Source organism: Mustela lutreola, chromosome 10, assembly GCF_030435805.1.
Source record: "Mustela lutreola isolate mMusLut2 chromosome 10, mMusLut2.pri, whole genome shotgun sequence".
NCBI classification, from domain to species: Eukaryota; Metazoa; Chordata; class Mammalia; order Carnivora; family Mustelidae; genus Mustela; species Mustela lutreola.
The window spans coordinates 42,041,329-42,068,215 of NC_081299.1; the positions used below are offsets into that span (position 1 = coordinate 42,041,329).

A 26,887-nucleotide genomic window follows, 5' to 3' on the forward strand; every position below is an offset into this window, starting at 1 on the left:
CTTTTAGCAACTGTGAATGCTGCTATGACACAGATACACCCAGAAATGGAATTGCTGGATCCTATTGTCATTCTAGGTTTAATGTTTTGAGGAACTGCTATATTGTTTTCCAAGGCAGCTATACCATTTTACATTCCCACCAACAACGTGTAAGTGTTCTAATTTCTCTACATCCTTGCCAATGCTTATTGTCTTTATAGATAATATATAAAAAACAGCCATTCTGACAGTTGTGGGATAATTATCTCATGCTTCTAATCTGCCCTTCCTTAATTATTAGTGATGCTGAGCATCTTTTCATATGCTTGTTGGCCTACGGAATTTATTTTAAACAAAACAAAAGCTACTTCACATTGAAAAAATAAACTCACTTTTTAAAACTTCTTGTGCGTTCCTGGGAAAGTCCCTCTCCTCTATCAAGTGGAGAAGCTGGCAAGCTATGCTTACAAACCTTCAGCCAGCCGCACAGCAAGCCTTCCTTCTAGGATGGCGGCAACACTGGAAGCCCAGAAACAGTAGGTGGTGACAGATCAGACCCGTTATTGCAGGAAAATGACAAGCTCGCCCCCTAGTGACAAATTAGGAAGATAATTTTTAAAAAGCCAATGTTTAGAAAAGAAAAAGCACAACCACCATGCAGAACATAATCTCTACCTTACTCAGACTCTGGAGAGAAACTAGTAACACAAACTACTAATCCATCAAAATAGTTTATTCACAAGGACAGTTAAAAAGGTAAAGTTCCATAGGTTAAAATGTGTCACAAAATCCTTGCTTACAAATCCCGAGCTGAAGTTGCCTTGGGAATAGAACACAGGCATGGTGAGCAATGCCAGAGGAGTGGACTGGGGATGCTAACCGTCAACTGCGAAATCCTCCACCAACAGAAGCTTGTATTTCATCATCTTTGGCAACGCTGACACATAACAACCTTTATTTTATGTTGCATGTCCCTCCTATTATCTATGAATTTACTGAAGATCTGACTCTAAAGGCAAAGAAGAAACCCACACCAATGATTACATAAGTCAGAGGGTGGCAGTCATAACTATTTGACTTGTTCTTAGTTCTTTAAGCCCTCTATTATGTAAATCAAGATACTGAATTTCAAGCCCTCCAGAATAAAATAATAATAATAACAACATCTGATTCCTTCAGGCACTGTGGCTGCTGATTTTCCCAACTTCCTGCTATTTGTCTGCCCTCCCCACCCCCCACGATCTCTATGGCTCTCTAGTTTGCTGTTTTTCACTGAGCTCTAAGACTTTGAGAACGAAAATTGCCTATGTGCGTGCCTTCACAGAACACAACAGAAAAAAAGAACACTGACTGAAATAAACACTTTAGGCTACAACCCAATAGGTGACACTCTAGGGAAATGGGTCTGTGTAACCAGAGCTACAGACAGTAAGTCCCAAGTCTTCCTGCTCCAGCAGGCTGACCTTAAGGGCTATGTAAGACATAGGAGGTGCCAGCCTCAAGCTGTTTGTTGCTTAGGAATATGGACTACACTACCCAAATGTCAAAGGCTGGACATTTTTCTGCTGTTCTTTGTGCAGCTGCCGGGCCCGATTTTTTAGTAACTCAGCCTTCGCCTCGTCTTTATCTACACCATCCCCTAACCTGTACATGCGGCTGGCATTGGCACAGGCCCAGATGTGGCCCAAGTCACAGGCTTTCATTGAATATTTACATGCCAGGCCCATGTCCTTGGGAAAGCCAGGGGCACCCTGCAGAAACATGGCACTGAGATTGAAGCAGCTGGAGGCATAGTTGCCTTCACAGGCCCTTGTGTAGTAGTCTCTAGCCTTCTCCAGGTCAGGCTGACCATCCTCGTTGACCTGTCCATCATGTGCCAGGAGACCAACGTTGTGACATGCCTCCACAGACTTCTTTCCAGGCCTTTCACACGCCATCAGAAAGCAGCTGGAGGCAGCTTTCAGGTCCTGGGTCAGTCCACCTGGGAGAAGGGAGAGGGAAGAAAAAAATAAACCCAAGTCAGGGCAGAACCTGATTGTCTCAGGCCAAAGTTAAGAGAATAATTCCGAGGGGCACCTGGGTGACTCAGTGGGTTAAAGCCTCTGCCTTCAGCTCAGGTCATGATCCTAGGATAGAGCTCCACATAGGCTCTCTGCTCAACAGGGAGCCGGCTTCCTCCTCTCTCTCTGCCTCTCTTTCTGCCTGGCTCTCTGCCTACTTTCGATCTCTGTCAAATAAATAAATAAATAAATCTTTAAAAAAAAAAAAAATTCCTGAATAAAGTTCACATATTTTGAACTAAGGCAGCACAAAAGGAAGGTGGCCTAGTATGATGCACAAACCTTCCAGCTTTTTTAGCCTTGGAATCTTTTGTTCAAGTGGTATCTTATGAGAGGAGCTGAAAAGTGGGGATTATAATAATAGTTACCTCATGGGGGTTACAGCAAGAACATAGGATCTTATCAGCACTTTGTTCAATGTTCATTAATTTCAATATATAATGAATACATAATATTTGCTGACTACTGTGCTAGGCTCTGGACAATAAACACTGTCCCTAGCCTTGTGGATCTTACAGTCTAATGAAACAGATATTTAAGAACCACACAACTAAATGTAGGATTTTAAGTGTGACAAACATACGGAAGAAAAGCACAGGATATTATGAGAATGTAGCAGGACTCTGGCCTAATCTTAGGCGAAAGGTCAAAAAAGCCTCCCCAAAGAATTGACCTTTGAGCTGTAATATAATTGAAAAAAGGAAAAAAATACGGGGTGAGGGTCGGTCCATGCAGCAGGAATAGGATACAAAGAGAAAAGGAGCTCGTATGGCTAGAACCCAGGAATCACTAGGGAAAACAGGCTGTAGAGACAGGAAGGGTCAGATCACGCAGGATCCTGTACTTATCCTAGGAGCAATGGGAAACTGCCAACAAGTGATTTTATTTTTTTATTATTATTTTTTAAAAGATTTTATTTATTTATCAGAGAGAGAGAGGGAGAGCGAGCGAGCACAGGCAGACAGAATGGCATGCAGAGGCAGAGGGAGGAGCAGGCTCCCTGCTGAGCAAGGAGCCCGATGTGGGATGTGGGACTCGATCCCAGGATGCCGGGATCATGACCTGAGCCGAAGGCAGCTGCTTAACCAACTGAGCCACCCAGGTGTCTCACCAAGTGATTTTAAACAAAAGTGGTGACAGAGCTTCATTTTCTCTTTAGTTGTTTTTCCATGGAAAACGTCAAATCCCCATGTACTACTGATGTGAAGTGTTGGGGCTCAGGAGCAAATGGTCAAGAATTCTTGGAGCATCTTCAGAGCAAAAAGGTGGTTTTATTAAAGCACAGGGACAGGACCTATAGGCAGAAAGAGCTGCACTGGTGCTGTGAGGAACGACCGATTATCCTTCTAAGTTGGGAAGGGGTTAGGAATAGTGTAAGTTTCTAAGGAATCTGGAAGCAAGGTTTCCACGACCTTGAGGGGCTAGCTGTTTTAGAAAAAGGTCATTTACTATCTAGGTAAAACATTAGTCCTGAGACCTTTCAGATGTGTACCAGTGGGGCACATACTTGGAGGATAATTGCCGACATACGTCTTGGGGTGGGAGGTAGTAGAGATAAAGGAAGTTTGCAGAGGGATTTTTACAAGATCTTGGAGGTCGGGCTAATGTTAAGCTAAGGCTGCCTTTTGCCCTTAGCAAAGTATTAACATTGAGGCAGTTGAGTTCCTGGAGGAAGGTCACTCTGCTTGTCTTAAGTACTTGTAAATGGGCTATAAGTTACAAGGAAGTTTAATTTTTTCCTTTTGCCTTTGTTCTCCATATCACTATCACCCATTCTCAAAAAAATACAAACATCCTATCTTTAAACATTTTTTAAGGAAATCACTCCAAATCCACCTCCTAGAAATAACTATCATTATCATTAAGAGAACACCATTCCAGTTATCTTTGTTGTATGTGTTCAGATTACATGCTGCTGACTGAATGGACAGCTAATAGAAGTACTTTGAAAAATAGGATTGCATAAGTTATTTATAAATAAAAAATTTAACTTTGGTTTTACTTGAATTTATTAGAAGAAAACCAAACTGAGTGACACTGAAGTAACTACTTGACTTCAAATGAATTTTTCTCACCAGAGAAATTTCCTAAAGGGACCCCTGGAGTTATAAAAGGACTCTAAAATATTAGAAGGTTACAGTCATTGTTTTTGTGAAGTACTACCTCATAACTATAGAAGATGAGGACACTGGTGGTCTCATATTTCCTCCCATCTTTCCTCCCCCACCTAATACTTTTTGTCATTGCTATTACTTCAACTTAGGAAGGCAGCACACCTAAGCTCCAGTCTCAATCCATTCCTTGTTGGCTGTGTGACCTTAGACAAGTTGTTTTCCTCATCTGTAAGGATGAGTATAAGGATAACAGTATCTACATTTCATACTTAGAAGCTTAAACGTGTTTTTACAAAGAACCCAGCACATAGTAAGTGCTCAGGAAACATTATGGCATTTTTTGTTTTGTTTTTTAAAGATTTTATTTATTTATTAGACAGAGAGAGACACAGCAAGAGGGGGAACACAAGCTGGGGGAGTGGGAGCAGGGAGCCCAGTGCAGGGCTTGATTCCAGGATCCTGGGATCATGACCTGAGCTGAACACAGACACTTAACAGACTAAGTCACCCAGGTGTCATTGTGTTTTTATGCCCTAAAAGTCTACATTATTTACATTCTATGTGGTAACACTAATTAGCCCAATAGTCATTCTAAATGGATTCTGTTAATCACTGGTCTTTTCATTAGAGCATCTCCATTCCTGAGTTACTTCTTTCTCTTTCTTTTTTTTTTAAGATTTTATTTATTTGACAGAAAGAGAGTGAGCGAGCAAGCCAGAGAGAGAGAAAGAGAAAGAGCACACAAACACAAGCAAGGGGAAGCAGGAGAGCGAGAAACAGCAGGAAGCCCAATGCCTGGCTGGATCCCAGGAGACTTGAGCCAAAGGCAGATGCTTAAAATACTGAGTGACTCAGGTGCCCCCCGAATCACTTCTTTTGATTAACCTCTTTATTGGTTATCAAATAGTTTTCCAGAAAAGCTCAGAGATTGTATATCCTGAGTTCTTTCAATTTTGAGAGTGTATCTGTGTGCTATCTTCATATATAATAGAATATAGTTAGGTCTTGTTTTTTTTTTTTTTTAAAGATTTATTTGTCAGAGAGGAGAGAGAAAGAGAGAGCGAGCGAGCGCGAGCACAAGCAGGCAGAGGCTGAAAGAGAAGCAGGATCCCTGCCGAGCAAGGAGACAGATGTGGGACTCAATCCCAGGACCCTGGGATCATGAACTGAGCCGAAGGCAGAGGATTTAACCCATGAGCCACCCAGGCGCTCCTAGGTCTTGCTTTTAAAGCCTGACAATCTACACCTTTTACTGGAGTGTTTACTTATACTTAATGCAATTACTGATATAGCTGGATTTAAGCCTACAATCTTACTTCTTTCCCATTCGTCCCAAATGCTTTTTGCTTTTTCTCCTTTCTTGCATTCTTTTGAATTGTGTGTGTGTTTTAAGATTTTTTTTTTTAAGATTTTATTTATTTATTTGACAGAGAGATCACAAGTAGGCAGAGAGGCAGGCAGAGAGGGGGAAACAAGCTCCACGCTGAGCAGAAAGCCCAACGCAGGGCTCAATCCAGGACCCTGAGATCATGACCCGAGCTAAAGGCAGAAGCTTAACCCATTGAGCCACCCAGGCATTCCTTTATTTTCTTTCTTTTTCTTTTTTTTAAGATTTTTATTTATTGGGCGCCTGGGTGGCTTAGTGGGTTAAGCCTCTGCCTTCAGCTCAGGTCGTGATCTCAGTGTCCTGGGATCGAGTCCCGCATCGGGCTCTCTGCTTGGCAGGGAGCCTGCTTCCTCCTCCTTTCTCTCTCTGCCTGCCTCTCTATCTACTTGTGATCTCTCTCTGTCAAATAAATAAACGAAATCTTTTTTTTTTTTTAAGATTTTGTTTATTTATTTATTTGACAGACAGAGATCACAAGTAGGCAGAGAGGCAGAAGCAGGCTCCCTGCTGAGCAGAGAGCCCGACGCGGGGCTGGATCCCAGGACCCTGAGATCATGACCTGAGCCGAAGGCAGAAGCTTAACCCACTGAGCCACCCAGGTGCCCCTAATTTCTTTTCTTAAGTAATCTCTCCACATGACATGGGGCTCAAACCCACATCCCAAAGATCAGGAGTTGCACACTCCACCAACTGAGCCAGCCAGGTGTCCCAAACTGTGTATTTCTAAAAGTCCATGTCATTCTCATCATTGGCTTTTTAGTTATACTTCCTTTTTCAGTGAGTTAGCTAGTGAATATGTAACATTAACTTACCACAATCTACCACGAATTAATATTGTATCACTTCACAAATAACATAAGTACCTTACAATATACTTTCATTCACTTGAACATTTCCATCCCTCGTATTAATTGCTGTCATGTTTTACTACTATATATACTTTATTTTACTTCTATATATAAGTATCACAAACACTGCTATTATTTTTGCTCTCAACAGTCTTTTGGAGACACTAAGAAATGAAGAAAAAGTCTTACATTTACACATATATTCTAGAGTAGTTTATTCTTTTGCATGGATCCAGTTTCCATCTGTTTCCATTTTCCTTTGACCCAAACAACTTTACCATTTCTTGTAGTGTAGCTCTGCTAATGACTCATTCCTGGAGCTTTTGTCTATCTGAAAATGAATTTATTTTGTCTTTGTTTTTAAAGATGTTTTTGCTAAAGTAGAATTCAAACCTGACAGCTTTTTCTTTCAGCCCTTAAAAGATGTTCTTTTGTCTTCTGGCTTACACTGCTTCTGAAGAAAGGGTAAGGGTTGCTCCCACCACTGTTCCCATCAGTGTCTTCCTCAGATTGCTTTTAAGATCTTCTCTTTATCTCTGGTTTTCACCAAATTGATTATGATGTGTCTAGGTGTAATTTTCTTTTCTTTTTTTTTAAAGATTTTATTTATTTATTTGACAGATAAGAGATCACAAGTAGGCAGAGAGGCAGGCAGAGAGAGAGAGGAAGGGAAGCAGGCCCCCACTGAGCAGAGAGCCCGATGTGGGGCTCGATCCCAGGTCCCTGGGATTATGACTTGAGCTGAAGGCAGCAGCTTTAACCCACTAAGCTACCCAGGAGCCCCGCTAGGTGTAATTTTCACTGATTATCCTGCTTGAGTTCACTGAGCTTCATGGATCTGTAGACTGATAATTTTCATTAAATTTAAAATTTTTTCTGCTGTTATTTCTTCAAATATTCTGCCTCTCCCAATCTCTTCTCTTTCTGGGGCTCTGACACACATACGTTAGAAAGATAAATACTGAACCCCATGGGTTGAGACTCTGTTCTTTCTTTTCCTCAGCACTTTATTTTAGATAATATCTACATTCCTATCTTCAAGTTCATCAATCTTTCACATTTACTTTCTGAAATGTCTATTTTGCAGTTCAGCCTGCCCAATAAAATTCAATTTCAAATATTATGTTTCTCAATTACAGGATTTTTTTTTTTTTAAAGAGTGTATTTACTTGACAGAGAGAGCATGTGTGCATACACACAAGCAGGGAGAATGGCAAAGGGAGAGAGAGAGAAGCAGACTCCCCACTGAACAGGGATCCTGACATGGGGCTCAATACCTGGGATCATGACCTGAGCCAAAGGTAGACGCTTAACTGACTGAGCCACCCAGGTGCCCCTTAACAGGTTGTTGTTGTTGTTGTTTTAAAGATTTTATTTATTTATTTGACAGAGATCACAAGTAGGCAGAGAGGCAGGCAGAGAGAGAGGAGGTAGCAAGCTCCCTGCTGAGCAGAGAGCCCGATGTGGGGCTCGATCCCAGGACCCTGGGATCATGACCTGAGCCGAAGGCAGAGGCTTTAACCCACTGAGCCACCCAGGCGCCCCCCCCTTAACAGGTTTTTAAAAATATATTTATTTACTTACTTACTTTAGAGAGATCGAGTGAGCAGGCACACATATGTACATGTGCATAGGGTGAGGAGCAGAGAGGGACAAACTCCATACTGAGTGTGAAGCCTGACACAGGGCTCAATCCTATAACCCCAAGATCACAACCTGAACCAAAACCAAGAGCTAGTGCGACTGACTAAGTCACCCAGGTGCCCCTCATCATACCTGTTTTAAAATATTAACTGTTAATTCCAATATCTCTGTCACATCTAGGTCTATGGGCTGCTTTTCTTTCTGTTTAGCAATTTCTTACTTCTTGAAAACACTGTAGATGATACCTTGTTCAGTCTGGATTTTGTTGTATTCCTTTGAAGATGGTTGAATTTTGTTCTGGCAGACAGCTAACTCACTGGTGAATCAAGCCAAAACGTCTTTGGGACTTTTTTTTTTTCTTCTTCTTCTTCTTTTTTTTTTTTTTAGGGGAGAGAGAGAGAGAGAGAGCAAGAGAGAGCACAAGCGGGAAGGAGAGGGAGAAGCAGGCTCCCTGCTCATCAAGGAGCCCGATGTGGGGCTCGATCCCAGGACCCTAAGATCATGACCTGAGCGGAAGGCAGTCGCTTAACCAACTGGGCCACCCAGGCACTCCTGGGACTTGTTTTTAAGTTTTGTTAGAGCAGATCTAGAATAATCATACTACCAAGGCATGGTCATTTTGGAGTCTTAGTTGAATGTGATGTTCGATGACTCTCTACTCTGGCTGGTTGAAATTCAAACCACTCCCATCACTGTGAAACATATGGAATCTCCTCTCAGTTCACAGCTCCCCAGAAGCTTTCCACTAAAGGTCTCTCAATCTTCCTCTATGCATGTGCAACTTAACATTAGGCCAAAGACAAGAGGACCCTTCTATGCATTTCTGGAGTACCTCTTTGTGTAGCTCCTTTCTTTCTTTCTTTTTAAGACTTTATTTATTTGAGAGAGAGAAAGACAAAGAACATGAGCTGGGTTGGGGGAGGGCAGATGGAGAGGGAGAGGCAGGCTCCCTGATATTCAGGGGTTCAATCCTAGGACCCTGGGATCATGACCTGAACGAAGGCAGATACTTAACCAACTAGCTACCCAGGCACCCCCTAAATTTCTCAGTTTCACCTAGTTTTCTTCACAGCCTAAAAAATCTCTGAAATGGTGTTCAGAACAACCACAGTATCTTCCACAGTTAAGAGGTTTATCAATGGTAGTATGCCACTATGAACAAGGTTCACAACCTACTCAACTGGTCCACCAGTTATATGGTTGGTCACAGCCAGTACAGTTTCCTTTTGTCTTTTTTTTTTTTTTTTAAAGATTTTATTTATTTTATTGGGTGGTGGGGAGAGGGAGAAAATCCCAAGCGAATTCCAGGCTAAGTGCAGAGCCCCACGTAGGGCTCGATCTCATGACCTGAAACGAAATCAAGAGTCAGATGCTCGATCAACTGAGCCACCCAGGCGCCCCTTTCTTTTGTGTCTTAAAGTCTTCCTTAGAATGCCAATGAGAAATGGGACTAATCCTTGATTCACAACTTCCTGTGCCTGGTCCTGGTAGCCAGATGTCATGTTTTACATTTTTCTACACTGCTTCCTTCTGAGTTTTAGTTTTGGGGCTCATTACAGGCTGGGAAAGATGGCAAGTGCTCCCACATCTATTACAACTTGAGTCTGTTCATCTGTCCCAGTGACAATACTTCCTATGGTTCTTAGCACAGCAGTCACAATTAGCAATTCAGGAGAAGTTTAAGTTGGGGCACAACTTCTCTTTTCATAATCTTTCAGTCTGTTCATTTGTACCATCAATATGGTAAGAAATGAACCAGCAAGTATATGCTAAGGACAAGAGACCCCTCTATGCTAAGACTTCCAGATCACTGCAGTGCAGGAGATGAACTAAAAGTGGGAAGAATTTGCTCAATAGTACCTACAGGAGTGTAGGATCTTTTTGCAACAAAAATTTGAAAGTGTCCAGATAATATTTAAGTAACCACACGACAGAAATGACATATTAGGAACTGTAAGAAGGACCAACAGAGGATCAAATGCGCACCATATTTGATAATCAAGTCTCAGAAAAACTGAACTATTTCGTGTAATGTTTCCTAGAGCTCATACAGCTTATTCACTGATGTGAGCATGGGAAGATGTCAATGGAGAAATGAATGCTGGGATAGCACCCCTCTCTACCACAGCCTTGTCTGTTCTGATATTCCAGAAGCAGTGTTAGTGAGGGTGCAAGCAGATTCAACTGAATGGGACTACGAGCATTTCTGCCCAAAAAGGACACAAATTTTGGAATCAAACCAGCCCAGATTATACTGTCTATGTGGGCTGCTCTTCCACAGAAAGCAGTTTCTTAGCAGCTTGAGTGGCCTGGAGGTGGCTTTCCAAATTGTTGCTATTTATGCCTTTGACCATGTTATCAACAGATCAAATTACACTGCCCTGGTTGTTGTGGTTCTCCTGCAGTGCAGAAGTAGCATTATCAAGAAATGAGCTTACATTTCTCCTTTTCAGCATCTAGTCTTCCTTCTTAGCTTTCCTTTATACCATCTTTCCCCTTGTTCTTGAATCTGTTAAGGTGGGCAGCAGGTGAATTGCACTGTCTTTGGCAGACCTGGTTTGACACAAAGGGAAAAAGGCCAGCTCAGGCTTCCACAGAAAGTATAGGCTGGGTCAGCTGCCCTCAAACACATCCACCATAGCTCAGCCCAAAGAAGTGTCCAAGGTTTATGTTCTTTTATTTTATTTATTTTTTTAATTTAAAGATTTTATTTATTTATTTGACAGAGACAGAGATCACAAGTAGGCAGAGAAGCAGGTGGAGAGAGAGGGGGAAGCAGGCTCCCTGTTGAACGGAGAGCCTGATGCGGGGCTTGATCCCAGCACCCTGGGATCACAACCTGAGCCGAAGACAAAGGCTTAACCTACTGAGTCACCCAGGCGTCCCCATGGTTTATATTCTTAAAAGTTCATTTTAGTTGCCTTATGGAAAGATGTTTAGGGACTTGCATTAATCTCCTAACTGTAATCCCAGCAGGAGAGGACAGTGGCTTGGATAAGAATGAAAGGAGAGGGAGAAAGCCAGAACAGATTTAAGACATATTTTGGAGATAAACTGGCCATGAGCTACTATGCAGAGAGAGACACCACTTGTCAAAGGTATCTCTTGGAAGATAACAGGGGCATAATAAATTGGGGGGAGAAGAAAAACAATTAAGAATTCCATATTTGGGAACGCCTGGGTGGCTCAGTTGGTTAAGCGGCTGCCTTCGGCTCAGGTCATGATCCCGGCATCCTGGGATCGAGTCCCGCATCGGGCTCCTTGCTCGTCAGGGAACCTGCTTCTCCCTCTGCTTCTGCCTGCTTCTTGGCCTACTTGTGATCTCTCTCTCTCTCTCTCTGACAAATAAATAAATAATCTTAAAAAAAAAAAAAAAAAGAATTCCATATTTGGTTTGATAAGTTTGGGATGCCTAAGAGAACTCCAAGTAGGAATGTCTACATTAGCTACATGTAGTCTGAAGCATACAAGAATGGTCTAGAGTGAAGACCATCTGCATTATCATCAATTTATCTGAGCCTTCATCTCTTCCTGTAAAGTAATTTTACTTTTTAGAAGAGCAAATTGAGAACTTTTTTTTTTCTTTGAGAGAGAGAGAAAGAGAGCGCGTGTGTGCACAGCTGGGAGCAGCGCAGAGGGGGAGAGAGAGAGAATCCCAAGCAGTTAGTCGTTCATCTGGCCCATTGACAAAAGTTCCTATGGCTCTTAGCCACAGGGGCTTGATCCCACACAGGGCTTGATCCCACAACCCTAAGCTCATGACCTGAGCTGAAACCAAGAGTCAGATACACAACCAACTGAGCCACCAGATGCCCCCAAATCAAGGACTCTTAAACAGAAGGGAAACAAAAATCATCTATTGTTACCACTACCTAGAGAACATCACTACTTCATTTTTGGTGAATTTCCTCTTAGTGCTATGCAGTTTGGTCTTGCTTTTTTGTTTTAAGTAATCTCTACACTCAACATGGGTTGAGGGTTTTAAGTAATCTCTACACTCAACATGACCCCAAGATCGAGCATCCCATGCTCTACTAACTGAGTCAGGCAGGTGCCCCAATTTGGTCTTGTTTTCACATGCTGTAGTCATGAGCCTTCTTCACTCCCCATTAGAAACACTTCTTAGTATCTGTTTTAGTAGCTGCGTAATATTTCCTCAGAGAGGTGTGTGTCAGAGTTAACTTCTACTTCTTTGCATAGGACATTTAGACTGCTTCACAAAAATAGTTCAAAGTTTAGTTCACATCTGAAAACACCTGGCCAAAGCATTCCTGGGATTATATATACTCTAAGTACATAATCCAAAGTAAGTTCTGCACCAACCAATACAGTCAGACCTGTTCACACCAATAGGATGTTTTGTAATTTTTTTTTAAAGATTTTATTTATTTATTTATTTTTTGAGAGAGAGAAGAGAGCACAACCACAGGGGAGGGGCAGAGAGAAGTTGTTGAAGCAAACTCCTCAACAAGCACAGAGCCCAACCCCGAGATCATGACTTTAGCCAAAGTGAGATGCTTAACCAACTAAGCCACTCAAGTGCCCCAAGAATATTTTATAATTTAAGAAAACAGTCACATCTGTTCTCATTTGATGTTCAGAAAAATCCTATGAAGAAAGTATGAGTGGACCATATTACTCTAATTTTGTCAACAAAGAATTTTGTGGCTCAGGGAAGGAAAATGTCTTGCTTGATGTTGCACTATCTAAAAGTGGGTTCTTTGTGGGGCACCTGGGTGGCTCAGTGGTTAAGCCTCTGCCTTCGGCTCAGGTCATGATCCCAGGGTCCTGGAATGGAGCCCTGCATCCGGGCTCTCTCCTCAGCAGGGAGCCTACTTTCCCCCCAACCCCGCCTGCCTCTCTGACTACTTGTGACCTCTGTAAAATAAATAAATAAAATCTTTAATAAATAAATAAATAAATAAAAGTGGGTTCTTTGGCCTCCTGCTCTTTCCCTTGCCCCAACCAATCCTTGGTAAAAGAATTTGTCTAATAAGAAAAACAATTTCAGAGCCACTTTTGTTTTCCCTATTTCAATAAGGAATTCAAGTTCTTGTGAAAATTATAATAAAATATGGTATAAACAATACTTCAAAAAAAGTGGGAGGGAGGCCTGACTGGTTCAGGCAGCAGAGCATGCAACTTGATCTCAGGGTTATGAGTTTCAGCCCCAAACTGGGAGTGGAGATTACTTAAAAAAAAAAAAAAAAAAAAAAAAAGGTATTAAAACAAAAAGAACCCAAAACTTTACCAAGGCACAAATCCAGAGACTAAGTAACTAGGAACATTTTTGGTTTTGCATGCTGTATCATATAGGTGAGTTCACACCACATACAAATTTGTATTTGGCTTTCTTCACTGGAGAGAGAGAGAGAGATACATATGTACATATATATGCACATATGTATATACATACGTATATACACATATATACTTTATATATGTACATATGTGCATATATATGTACATATGTATCTTTCATGTGTATGTGTGTGTGTGTGTGTATATATAAAATTTCATAAGCTTTTTACCACATCAACAAAATCCTCTAGAAACATTACTTTTTCATGGGCTAAATAGCATTCCATACAATGGAGATAACATTCAACTAAGCTGCCACTGTTGGCACTAGGTTTTTTTAAATCATTAATATAATGCACTAATGTGGGGCGCCTGGGTGGCTCAGTGGGTTAAAGCCTCTGCTTTCGGCTCAGGAGGTCATGATCCCAGGGTCCTGGGATCGAGCCCCGCATCGGGCTCTCTGCTCAGCGGGGAGCCTGCTTCCTCCTCTCTCTGAATGCCTCTCTGCCTACTTGTGATCTCTGTCTGTCAAATAAATAAATAAAATCTTTAAAAAAAAAATAATGCAGTAATGTATTAATTGTAAATTGTAAGTTAATAAAAATAAAATTTTGTCGATAAATAATACTGGGATATTTTTTCACATTAATTTGTTTTTAAAGATTTTTATTTTTTAAAAGATTTATTTATTTGAGAGAGAGAGAGTAAGCGCACATGAGGGTTGTGGGGGCAGAAGGAGGGGAGGAGCAGATGCCCTGCTGAGCAGGGAGCCCAACAGAGGGTGATCCCAGGACCCTGGGATCCTGACCTGAGCCAAAGGCAGACACTTAACTGACTGAGCCTCCCAGGTACCCCTTTGTGGTGTTTTTAAAATATGCCCATGAAAAATAATAAGAAGATAAAAAGTAAAATAAAATATGCCCATAAATTCTTTGATAGTCCTTCCTTCAAGAAGTAGGATGTTAGTTCTCTATTTACGTGGGCTGGACTTACTGACTCACTTCTAATGAACAGAATGTGATAGAAATGAAAAACATAGGACTTCTAAGGGTAGGTCATAAAGGATGCCATGGATTCCATCATGCTCTCTTTTGGATAACTCACTATGGAAGAAACCAGATGTCATGCCATAATGACACACAAGCAGCCCATAGAGCGATCCCCGTCATGAGGAACTGAGGTCTCCTGGTAACAGCTGGAAAGGCCTTTCCTAACAAGCCAACAATCTTAGAATTGGAAACTCCAGCTCTAGCCAAGCCTTCAAATGACTACAGCCCTTGTTCCCTGGTTAACGTCTTAACTGCAACCTCGGGACGCCTGGGTGGCTCAGTTGGTTAAACAGCTGCCTTCGGCTCAGGTCATGATCCCAGCGTCCTGGGATCGAGTCCCACATCGGGCTCCTTGCTCGGCAGGGAGCCTGCTTCTCCCTCTGCCTTTGCCTGCCATTCTGTCTGCCTGTGCTTGCTCTCCACCCCCCCCCCCCGATAAATAAATAAAATCTTAAAAAAAAAAAAAAAAAATTAACTGCAACCTCATCAGAGACCCTGAGGCATACAGCTAAGCCAATCCCAAATTTCTGACCTGAGCAACTATGTGAAATAGTAAGTTTGTTGGAATAACTTATTTATTTTTTTTTAAATTTTATTTATTATTTATTTGATAGAGAGAGACACAGCGAGAGAGGGAACACAAGCAGGGGGAGTGGGAGAGGGAGAAGCAGGCTTTCTGCTGAGCAGGAAGCCTGATACGGGGCTCAACCCCAGGACCCTGGGATCATGACCTGAGCCAAAGGCATATGCCCAACCACTGAACCACCCAGGCACCCCAGAATAATTTCTTATTTAGTGATAGATTAAACAGTATTCACTATTCCAGTGATAACTATAATTAGGGCATGCGGTGAAAAGATAAGATGGCAGAGAATTAATTATTGGTCCCTTGCTCTGTGCCAGGCACATGCTGATGCCTTTATCTGTATCATCTTATTTATTTATTTATTTTTTTTTTTTTTTTTTAAAGATTTTATTTATTTATTTGACAGAGAGAAATTACAAGTAAGCAGAGAGGCAGGCAGAGAGAGGAGGAAGCAGGCTCCCTGCTGAGCAGAGAGCCCGATGCGGGACTCGATCCCAGGACCCTGAGATCATGACCCGAGCCGAAGGCAGCGGCTTTACCCACTGAGCCACCCAGGCGCCCCTGTATCATCTTATTTAATCCTCACATCAACCCTATGAAGCAAATACTATTTTTCTCCATTTTACAGGTGATAGAATTGAGGTAGAGTTGAAGTGACTGGTTCAAGGTCCCACTACTTGCTAAAAGCATTCCCCAATATCTGCCTAACTTGAAAGGAGGCTATGTTCTTCCCACATCCCTCTGCTGAACTCTCACCAAATCTTCCTACAATGTGCTTCCCCAAGGCCTGTGAGGACCCTTCTGTGAAGAGGACCCCGCATGAGGCTCAGGATGTGAGATCAGCATTACTATCAGTAACAGTCACCAAAGAAAGCAGGTGCCTCACCTTTCCCAGTCACATAATAGGCCCCCAGTTTGTAGCAGCTATCGCTGTGTTGGTTCTCTTCACAGTTGAACTTCAACACCTTGGCAGCCTCCTCAAAATTCTTCTGGATCCCTTCCAAATAGTCCACCAGCCGATAGCATCCTGTGAGGAAAACACAAGAGCTGTTCTTCATGTTTGGGGCTGCTGCACAGCAGTGGGGAAGGCTGAGGTGCGGCAGCCAAAACGTCTTTTATTTAGGACCAGCTTCTGTCCTCCTGAAGTGTGGCAAGGTGACCTCACCACAAAGATTGCAGGTGGCAGGCGCCTGGGTGGCTCAGTGGTTTAAAGCCTCTGCCTTTGGCTCCGGTCATGATCCCAGGGTCTTGGGATTGAGCCCCACATCAGGCTCTCTGCCTGCCTCTCTGCCTACTTATGATCTCTGTCTGTCAAATAAACAAATAAAATCTTAAAAAAAAAAAAAAGACTGCAGGTGGTGTTCAGCCATGTCTACAAATGGCATCATCTGCCCTTAGCTGGGGACTGAGCAATGTACAGGCTGGAGAGACCATGGCCAGTGCCCTGGCTCCACCACTCACCAGCCATTCTGCTCCCTGTCACCCAGAGGCAAAGACTCACTGACTTCCATGATTGAAACTTTGCCACCTTTGGAACTTCCCAGGAAGTTCAACAATAAAACACTGGAAACCAAAAGGGTCCATGGGTTGTCTCTGTAGTAGCAAGAAAGGGGTGCTTCCAGGACTATACACCTCAGCTAGGCTGGGAATGAGAAGCCCAAAGACAGAGTAGAAATAGTAGCTATTGAAGGAGTTGGAAATGGATGCTCTCTTTGGCAGTCTCTGGTCCCAGTGAGCCTCTTCTTAACATCTCTACCCTCTGTCTTTGGCCCTCTTTCTTCATCCCAAATGACACTCATCTTATTCATTTTCTTTCTTTTTTTTTTTAAGATTTTTATTTATTTATTTATTTATTTATTTATTTGACAGACATATACAGTGAGAACAGGAACATGAGCAGGGAGAGTGGGAGAGGGAAAGCAGACTTGCCGCCGAGCAGGGAGCCAGATGTGGGGCTTGATCCCAGGATGCTGGGATCATGACCTGAGCCGAAGGCAGACACTTAACAACCGAGCCATCCAGGCGCCCCTCAGTCATCTTCATTCAACAAATATTTGTGCACTGTGTCCAACCATGTACCAAACACTGTTCTAGATGCTGGGAATATAGTCACTTGCCCTCTTAAAAATTACATTCTAGAGGAGAGGAAAAAAATAAGTAAATAGGTGAGCAAGATGCATTTATTTTTTTAAAATGCATTTAAACAGTAGTAAATGTTTTATGATTGAAATAAAACAGGATAAGACAGTTTGTTGTGCACGCTGGGGGAATAGTTACCACAAACCGGGTAGTCAGGGAGGGCCTAGTAAGGACTGTGATATCCAAGCTGAAATGTGAATAACAAGAAAGAACTAGCTATTTAGAGACAATGAAATGGAAGAGAGCAGAAAATCCCAGGTATAAGAAACAATAGACTAAAAGACCCTAGAGAGGGAATAAGTTAGTACAAATAAGGTATAATGTAGGTGGATTGAGGAGGAAAAGGGTAGGAAATGAGAAGAAAATGGCAAGGACCAGATCACAGGGCATTGTGGAACACAGGAAGGACTTAGGATTTTATTCCAGGTCCGTGGCAAACCACTGAAGGGTTAAGAAGGGCAGTGATATGATTCAATTTACATTTTAATTTATTTATTTTTTAAGACTTTATTTATTTGATAGAAAGCGAGCGAGCGAGCGGGAGAAAACACAAGCAGGGGGGAGTGGCAGAGGAAGAGGGGGAGGGAGAAGCAGCAGGGAGGCCGACTGAGAGCTTGATCCAATCCCAGGACCCTGGGATCATGATCTCAACAGAAGGCAAACACTTAACCAATTAAGCCATTCAAGCAGCCCCAATCTTCATTTTTAAAAGGTTACTCCAGTGTATATGTTTGTACATGCCCGGATGAACATGGAAGAACAAAATGCATGAGGGAGTACACTCCAGCACTGATAACAAACGTGTTATTTTGTTATTTAAAAATCTAAGAAGATTGAGTTATGGATATTGGGGAGGTTATGTGCTACGGTGAGTGCTGTGAAGTGTGTAAGCCTGACGATTCACAGATCTGTATCCCTGGGGCAAATAATACATTATATGTTAATTTAAAAAATTACTAAAAAAAAATCTAAGAAGATAGCATTTAATAGAACAAAATGAAAACTTAACTACCAGTTTGAGGGTTGAAAACAGATTTTAAGGGAGTCAGCATGCAAACAGGAGCCAGGTTAGGCGGCTATTTCAGTAATCCTGGTGAGATCATGATGACTTCTAATGACAGTAGCTATAGTAACAATAGCGTCCTCTCAGGCTCTCCTGAAGTACCTCAGTCCTTTCACGCCCACCCTCCCCCACTCCACCTCTCAGTATACTCTCCAGCGTCCACAACCATGAACTCTCTCCTCAAAAACATGTATGGCTTTCCACTTACTACAGAATAAGTATGCTTTACCCTGGCATTCAAGGCCTGACACACTGTGGCCCAAACTCCCTCTTCCATCTAACTACAGCCTCACTTCAATCTTCCAAAAGACAGCATTCTCTTCTCCCACATTGTCCTCCATTTAATGAACACTTGCCTGCTCCTCCTGACCTCCCCCTAGAAGTCTTCCCCAACTATCCTGCTCCTCAGTGACTCCAACTTTTCTTAGGATGCAGGCAAGCCCTCAAAGAACCACCTTGGGTTCTTGTTAAGCCATTAAACAGCACAGCAACTCTGGTTAGTTGGTTAGCTGCTAGAAATAGTTATATCACATTATGGAAACCTGACTGCAAGCTATAAGAAGGTTGGGTGTCTTTTTTTTTTTTTTTTTTCTTTGTAAAGAAGGAAGAAGAAAACCACCCAAAGGTACTGGCTGCTTTGGACACCATCATCATCTGGCACACTCAAGTCAACTCAACACGAGGGACACATTCATGCCTTGGGCCTTTTCACTAGCTGTTACCTCTACCTACCATAGATCTCCCTGAGCTTCCTCAAGGCTTTGTTCAAATGCCACTTTCTCAATGACTCCGTCTGACCACTTAACTCAAAATTGCCCTCAACTCCCTATACCTGTTAATCCTTTTTGCCATTACACTTTCCAACACACGATTTCATTTATTTCTTTACGTTTATTATCCAACTCCCCCCACTAGAATGTAAGCTCCAGAAGAACAGGGAATTTTATGTCTTCACTGATGTACTCCCACCCCTCCACCCCCAACACCCAAGCACACCTCCTCGTATCCCGTCCCCCCACCCCGCTTCCAGGCTCGGTCCCGCCAAGGATTCCCCCCGCTGTGAGGACAGCAAGTCCTCGAGGAACCCAACCCTTTCCTCCCTAACATACACAAGGTCTTCAGTGTCCCACCGCGTCCCCACGAGTCCCGGCCGGAGACCCCTTCCAGACCTCCTTCAGCGGTCGCTCGTGACCCGTGCGGCCCGCACCCCTCCCCCAAGCGTCCCACGTGTTCCCAGGCTGCGCTGGCAGCGCTCACCGTCCGGGTCCTTCTCGCGGTAGCACTGGTAGTTGCACTCCACCTCCATGTTCTCCAGGAAGGACTTCACCTGTTCCTCGTCCTGGAAATCCACCACACCCGCCATGGCCCCTGCTCGCCCAGCCAAGGTTAGCCCGCGGCTCAGCGCGCCCGCCCCGCGGTCACGTGAGCAGCGGAGGGGCGGGGCTCGGGAGGGGCGTGCCGCGGAGGGCTGCGTACTCACCGGGTATTCCGGAAGGGGGAGCACCGCGAACCTAAATCCTGAAGCTGTCGAAGCCGGTAAAAACCTTGCTATGCTCATTCCTTTCCTAAAACCGGTGACAGCCTTTCTGCAGCGTTTTTGTGCTCCAGCTTTGTGCCCTTCATGATTTTCTGCCTGCAGTTATTTATTTCTTCATTCATTCGTTTGTTCGGTGGTCTCCAAGTGCCTATTGTGTGCCTCACCAAGTGCTTAGTTCCAGTAATACAACGGACAACTATGGTCCCTGCCTTTAAAGAGTTTGCAGTTTAGTAGGAAGACATTTGTTTTTTCATTCAGCAAGCATTCTGAGCATCTACTATGTCAAGTATAGCTGCACAGACCAATATTCTTAAGTCTGTTGTAGTGAAATGAGAAGTCTGGTTCATCTGTAGGTTCCTCCCAGACATACTCCCCCAACTCCTCGCCCCCCCCCCCACCCCACCTGAATGACTTAAGAAATGAACGGCTGTGGGAGGTGATGGCTGGAACACAGGAGCTACAGAGGTTTTAGTAATAATTCTGTTATAATAGCGAATGCACAAACAGTGTTGAACTTTGTTCCGGATTCTATTCTAAGATTTTTATACAAAGTCTCATTTAATTCTCACTATGACCCTCATTGTGATGCTGTGGGGTATGTATTATTATTATTCCCATTCTGCAGATGAGGAAACTGGGCTACAGAGAAGTAACTTGTTCAAGGTCACACAGGAAGTGAGAGAGTAGTATGATAAATACTTTTATAAATAAAAGAATGCATGTGATACAAGGGGAACGTGTGAAGGAAATGGAGGGAAGAAGCTTGGCCTGGTTTTTGCTTTGTGTTCTTTCACAGAATCATCAGTTACATAAAGCCTAGACTGAAAACTCTCCAAAGACAGTCAGATTCTGTTCATCTTTGATTCCTAGCCAGCCCTATTCTAGAGTCCTCAGTAGGACTCAGCCCATGGTTTCCCATCACCTATAGCAATGCTTCCCCAATAATTCTGCCACTAACCTATCCTTAAAGGCATCGGAGAGTGGAGCACTTCCAACCCTTCCTTATTGGGGAGCAGCTTACTGCAACTGGAAAGTCCTTGAAGTCCCAATTTTACTTTTAAAATTCATGTGATTTCACATTCAATTCCATAGTAATATATCTTTCACAGGAAAACACAAGATTGTTTTCTCCCCAAGCCTTTTGGTAAAATTGACATTTCAAGTTTTATGCCACATTTTCATATGGTTTCTCATACCCCTGATCACCTCAGGAGACCCCTCCGTACACGCACCCCTGGAAAGAAAGCCCAGACCTTTTATTTTGAGCCAACCTGCCTTAACCTGACCTTCAAGGCCCTGTGCAATCTAATTCTAGTCTCATATCATGCCTCTCCTCCCCCATATACCACCCAACTTCATGATCTCTGAATAGGTCGCACATTTGTGTCCCTGTTTACTGCTGCTCTTAAGGCCCGAACCACCCCCCCTTCTCTCCCCAAATCAGAGATTCTCTCCTCTGTAGAGTCTTCCCAGGTGCAACAACCACATACCTTCCAAAGTAGATTTAAATGTTACCACTTCAGGGGTCTTTGGGTGGCTCAGTCAGTTAAGCAACCGACTCCACTTAGGCTCAAGTCATGACCTCAGGGTGGTGAGATAGAGCAGTGTGTCATGTTCCACACTCAGCAGGGAGTCTGCTTGAGATTCTCTCTCTCACTCTGCCCCTCCCCCATCCTTGCAAATAAATAAACAAATCTTTAAATGCTCCCAGTTCGGTGTTCCACACTACTTGGTTTATTCTGGTATAATGTAGTAGGAAAGGACTGGCTTTGGAAAACAGACAGATCTTAGTCAGAATCCATGCCCCATGTTTACTAAATTGTGAACCTGAACCAATCACATTTGTGAGCTCGATTCCTCTTCTGTAAATTAAAATCCCTTGTGGCTGTCAGTAGGACTAAAAGTTCATGTATGCAGTGTGCTTAGCAGAGTCTGGCATGGAGTCATTCCTGTTCCAGAAATGTTTCTTGTCATGCCCATAATGGCATGAAAGTCTGTGTCCCCTATGACACTGTGATCTCTTTGTCCCTTTTTCCAGTCACAGGGTCAAGAATAGAACAAAGAAAAAAAAAAAGAAAGAAAGAAAGAAAAGAAAAAGGAAAAAAGAATAGAGCAAAGCTTGGTGAGGGCGATGTAGATAGCTAAGGTCAGGAACAGTCTGCAAATCATATTTTTCCCATAATCATATTTGCTGAGTTAAACTACAGTAAAATGAGCCCACCTGAGCAGTAGGGGGTGACAGAGAGTTAGGGGAAAGATGGAAGACAGGCTGGGCCAAGTATGAAGTCACATCTTAAAAGGAAATTTAATGTCATCAAAAAGGCAGCTAGCTTCCTTTTTTAGTCCTGTTCTTATCTCTGTATATTTATTCCCCCTTATCCCTATAAATTTTCACATATACTTTTAAAACTCATTTAATTATTCAAGTAATACATGCATATGTGCTTATTGTGAATTAGTCTCATGTCTTTCACCTAATATTCCTTTTCATTGAGCATAATACAGCTTGTAGACACTGTTTAAACTGTTGCAGAGAGATCAAAGAGTTAAATGGTTTACTCTTTTTTTTTTTTTTTAAGATTTTTTATTTATTCTTTTGGCAGAGATCACACGTAGATGGAGAGGCAGGCAGAGAGAGAGAGAGAAAGAGAGAAGCAGGCTCCCTGCTGAGCAGAGAGCCCCATGCGGGACTCGATCCCAGGACTCTGAGATCATGACCTGAGCCGAAGGCAGCGGCTTAACCCACTGAGCCACCCAGGCACCCCTAAATTGTTTACTCTTAAACACACAGTGAGAGGACCAGGAGGAGAAACTAGCCCTCCTAGAATCTTAGAGTTCACAATAACCATCCCGGATCCTAGAGGAAAGAATTGAAGAGCATTATGGCACTCAACTCCTCACTCCAGACTTAGTCGACTATTATTAATTGATCACTAATTGTGCATTTAGTACTTTAGGTTCATTATCTCATTTATTCTTCATTCATTCAACAAACATGCCCTGTATGCTTAAAAAATGTCAAGGGTTTAAGGGATACTGAATTGAAAAAAGCAAAATTTCAACAAGAACATGTAACTCTTGGAAGAGAAAAAGCACTGGTCCATAAACATAAGATGAGATGCTCCTCCTAATGATCAAAGGAAGGCAAACTAGAAACACTGTGATACCATTTTTTATCTCTTATGTCAATGAAGATTGGCCTCCTGTGTTTGAAAGAATGCTGAGAAATTGACTTTCCAATATATTATTGGTGGAAATGTAACTTGATGCCTCCTATTTGGAGAGCAATTTGGTAATATCTATTAACATTTAAATGTGCTTTTATGTATTTTGGGGGGTGGAAGGAAAATGTGCAAACCTATCCCACAATGGACTTGTATCCTGAACATATAGAGAATTCCTACAATTCAACAATAAGAAGACAATGTTTTAAAAAAAGGGCAGAATATTTGAGTAGACTTTTTACCAAGGACATATGGATGGGCAGCAAGCACACAAAAAGACCCCCAGCATGCAGAAATGCAAATAAAAATCCACACTGAGATAGCACTACACAGTTATTAGGAAAACTATAACCGACAAGACAAACAGTACCATGTGTTGATGAGAATTTTTAAAAAGTGGAACCCTTCTATACATTTCTGATTGGAATGCAAAACGCTGTAGCCACTTCATATTTTTATTTGTTTGCTTGCTTGCATTTTATCTTATTGTGTAACATGAGATCTATCCTCTTAACAAATTTTTAAGTGTACAATATATTATTGTCAACTGTAGGTACAATGTATAGTGTTGTACCCCCAGATTTCCAGAGTTTATTCATCTTGCTTAATTGGAACTAAATGTCCTTGGTTAGTAATTCCCCATTTCCCCTTCTCCCCAGCCCCTGACAACCATCATCTCACAATCTAAGAATTTGACTGTTTCAGATAACTCTAAGATAACAAGTACAAGAAGTACTTGTGCATTATGCAGTACTTGTCTTACTGTGACTGTCTCATTTCACTTAGGATGATGTCCTCAAATTGTCATTGTTATTGTTGTTGTTGTTTTTTAAGTAGGTTCTAGCTGGGCTCCAAGGCACTCCTTAATCTCCATCCCCTGTTTAACCCATCCCCTCTTCCACCTCCCCCCTGGTAACCATCAGTTTGTTCTCTATAGCTAAGAGTCTGTTTCTAGGTTTGCCTCTCTCTCTTTTTTTTAAGGCTCCCAATTTCTCCATATCCTTGACAATACTTCTTTTCTTGTTTTTGTTTTGTTTTGTTTGTGTTTGTTTGTTTGATAATAGCCATCCTGACAGGTGTAGGCAACATCTCATTATGGTTCTGACTTGCGTTTTCCTGATGTTTAGGACTTTGAGCATCTTTTCATACACCTGTCAGCCATTTGTACATCTTTGGAGAAATGTCCACTTGAATGCCTAACTCATTTTTTTAAAAGATTTTATTTATTTATTTGAGAAAAAGCAAAAGCAAGAGGGATCACAGAGGTAGAGGAAGAAGCAGATTTGCCACTGAGTGGAAGACCCAAAGCAGGGCTGGATCCCAGGACCCTGAGAGCATGACATGAGCTGAAGGCAGACGCTTAACCGATTGAGCCACCCAGGTACCCTTCCCTAATTCATTTTTTAACTGGGCTATTAATTTATTGCTTTTGGAATTATAGGCATTTCCCATATATCCTGGTGGTAAACCCCTTATCATATATCTGGTTTGCAAACATTCCCTCCCATTCCATAGGTCACCTTTTCATTCTGCTGATTGTTTTCTTTGTAATGTAGATGCTTTTTATTTTTTAAATTTATTTTAAGTAATTTCTATGCCCAATGTAGGACTCAAACTCACAGTCCTGAGATCAAGAGACTGAGCCAGCCAAGCGCCCCAGTGCAGACAATTTTTAGTTTGATATAATCCCACATTTATTTTTGTCTTTGTTGCCTATGCTTTTGGCATCATTAAAATGGGCTTATATTTTTGACCTAGAAGTTCAACTTCCAAGAATGATACATAGCCTGTGGAAATTCTTAAACAAATAAATAAATATTTCCTGCAGGTTTTGTTGTTGTTGCTGCTGTTGTTACAACAGAAATAACAAGGGTGCCTGGGTGGCTCAGTTGTGCCTTTGGCTCTGGTCATGATCCCAGGGTCCTCAGATCTAGTCCTGCATCAGGCTCCTTGCTCAGTGGGGAGCCTGCTTCTCCCATCCTAGTCTCCCTGCTTGCATTCCCTCTTGCTGTCTCTCTCTCAAATAAATAAATAAAATCTTTTAAAACAACAACAACAATAGAAATAACGAATATCCAAGAATAGGGGATTTGAATTCAATGTAGACATTAAAAAGAATTAAATTAGTCTATTTCAACACTGAGGGACGTTCAAATGCCTTGCTAAGTGAAAAACAAAAAATTCAATAGTATAACAATTTTTCGTTTAAAAAATAACCTTTTGTGTGTTCATAGAAAAAAGAAACCAAACCTGAGGGAAAATATCCTGCATTTTAATAGTTAACTATGAGCTGGAAAGGAGGAAGGGAATAGCTTACAGGAAACTTCCAGTGTTTGCAATCCATCTTTATTTTTATAATGATGTACTACTTTTGTAAGCAAACAAAATAATAAAAGCATTTTAAAAGCCTTGATGTGTTCCCTAGACATATTCATAGTCTTATGGGTTATTTTGCAGAAAGTACTAATATAACCATTTTATAAACGAGGTTCAGGGCACCTGGGTGGCTCAGTGGGTTAAGCCGCTGCCTTCGGCTCAGGTCATGATCTCAGAGTCCTGGGATCGAGTCCCGCGTCGGGCTCTCTGCTCAGCGGAGAGCCTGCTTCCTCCTCTCTCTCTCTCTGCCTGCCTCTCTGCCTACTTGTGATCTCTCTCTGTCAAATAAATAAATAAAATCTTAAAAAAAAAAAACAAAAAAAACAAAAAACGAGGTTCAGAGAAGTAGAGCCATTCCTTCGAGGTTACATAGCCCACCAAGACTTCCCCAAAGATCAGGCATTGATGAGCTGACAGAATCCCCACCTAGGGACAGAAAGACCAGATCAGTCACATTTGCTGTGAGGTCACTTTGAAGGCTTGGTACATGTCCTCATTAGTCCATCCTGAGCCAGGTGTCCTCCGCAGACAGACGCAGCTGTGGGTGCAGGAGACTGGAGATGATCAGGCTTTCCTCAGGTTCCTCTGGGGCACCAGTTCTCTGTCCACTGCAGATCCCTTGTGGACCCTTACCTTTGGGTGGGTTAGCAATGGAGGCATCTTGACCTTCCTGCTGTGGCCAGCCAATCGCCCAAGCCCGGCCAGCAGAGCCAATAGCCGTCCCTCCCTGTCCCTCCCACCAAAATTAGGAAGAAGCCATGACAGGTGCCAGCCCAGCTCAGACTCCCATTTCAGCAGTGGTATTTGCATATCACCTAGTCCTCGCCTGACCTGCCTAGCCGCAAGCCAGCTCAATGAAATCAGAAACAGAATTCAATGCAACCTCTACTTTCCTGACTATCTTTGAGGTGCCCTAGCTAGGCTTGGGAAAGGCTCCTGCTTTATACAGAAGAGGACTGGGGTCCAGAGAGAGGCAAGGGCTTGGCCTGGGGCAGAGAGCAAGTTAATAACAGAGACATGGACTGTTTCTTCAGGAAAGCAAATTGGATGGTAACCTTTCCAACTTTATCTCCCCCTCCTCCTGACAAATATCCCCTCTCCTCCCACTTCAGGGTTCCTCTGTGCTTCTTGCTCTAGTATCATCATCTGAGGCAGCAAGGTTTATCGAGAATGATAAAGACTTTGGAAACACACTACCTTGGTATCCCACATTTGCTGTGGGAACTCAGACAAGTTGTGTTACTTTTCTGGCCTTATTTTCCTCATCTGTCATTGGATATGAACCTCTATTCTATTTGCCTGATAGGAATAAATAAGAAGTTGGGAGGCAGTTTAGTATAGAACAGTGGTTTTCCAAATGGTATAGAGTGGTGATTTCTCTGAACCAGCAGCATCAGCATCACTTGAGAATTTGTTAAGAATGAATATTCTCTGGTGTGGTCTGGGTGGCTCAGTCTGTTAAGGGTCTGCCTTCGTCTCAAGTCATGATCCCAGGGTCCTGGAATCAAACTTCTCCCTCTCCCCCCTGCTCATGCTCTCTCTCTCTCTCTCTCTCTCTCTCTCTCTCTCATTTTCTCTCT

General features: G+C 42.5%; 1 protein-coding gene across 1 annotated transcript; it reads right to left on the reverse strand.

Moving 5' to 3' along the window:
- Window positions 1–694: 694 nt before the first annotated feature.
- LOC131809767 (cytochrome c oxidase assembly factor 7) lies at window positions 695–19,595 on the reverse strand. The gene is made up of 3 exons (XM_059137127.1): window positions 19,428–19,595; window positions 15,855–15,995; window positions 695–1,960 (listed from the first exon to the last, which is right to left on the reverse strand). Exons 1-3 carry the CDS (start codon window positions 19,531–19,533, stop codon window positions 1,512–1,514), a joined length of 696 nt encoding a protein of 231 aa, XP_058993110.1. The 5' UTR covers window positions 19,534–19,595; the 3' UTR covers window positions 695–1,511.
- Between the last annotated feature and the right edge of the window lie 7,292 nt (window positions 19,596–26,887).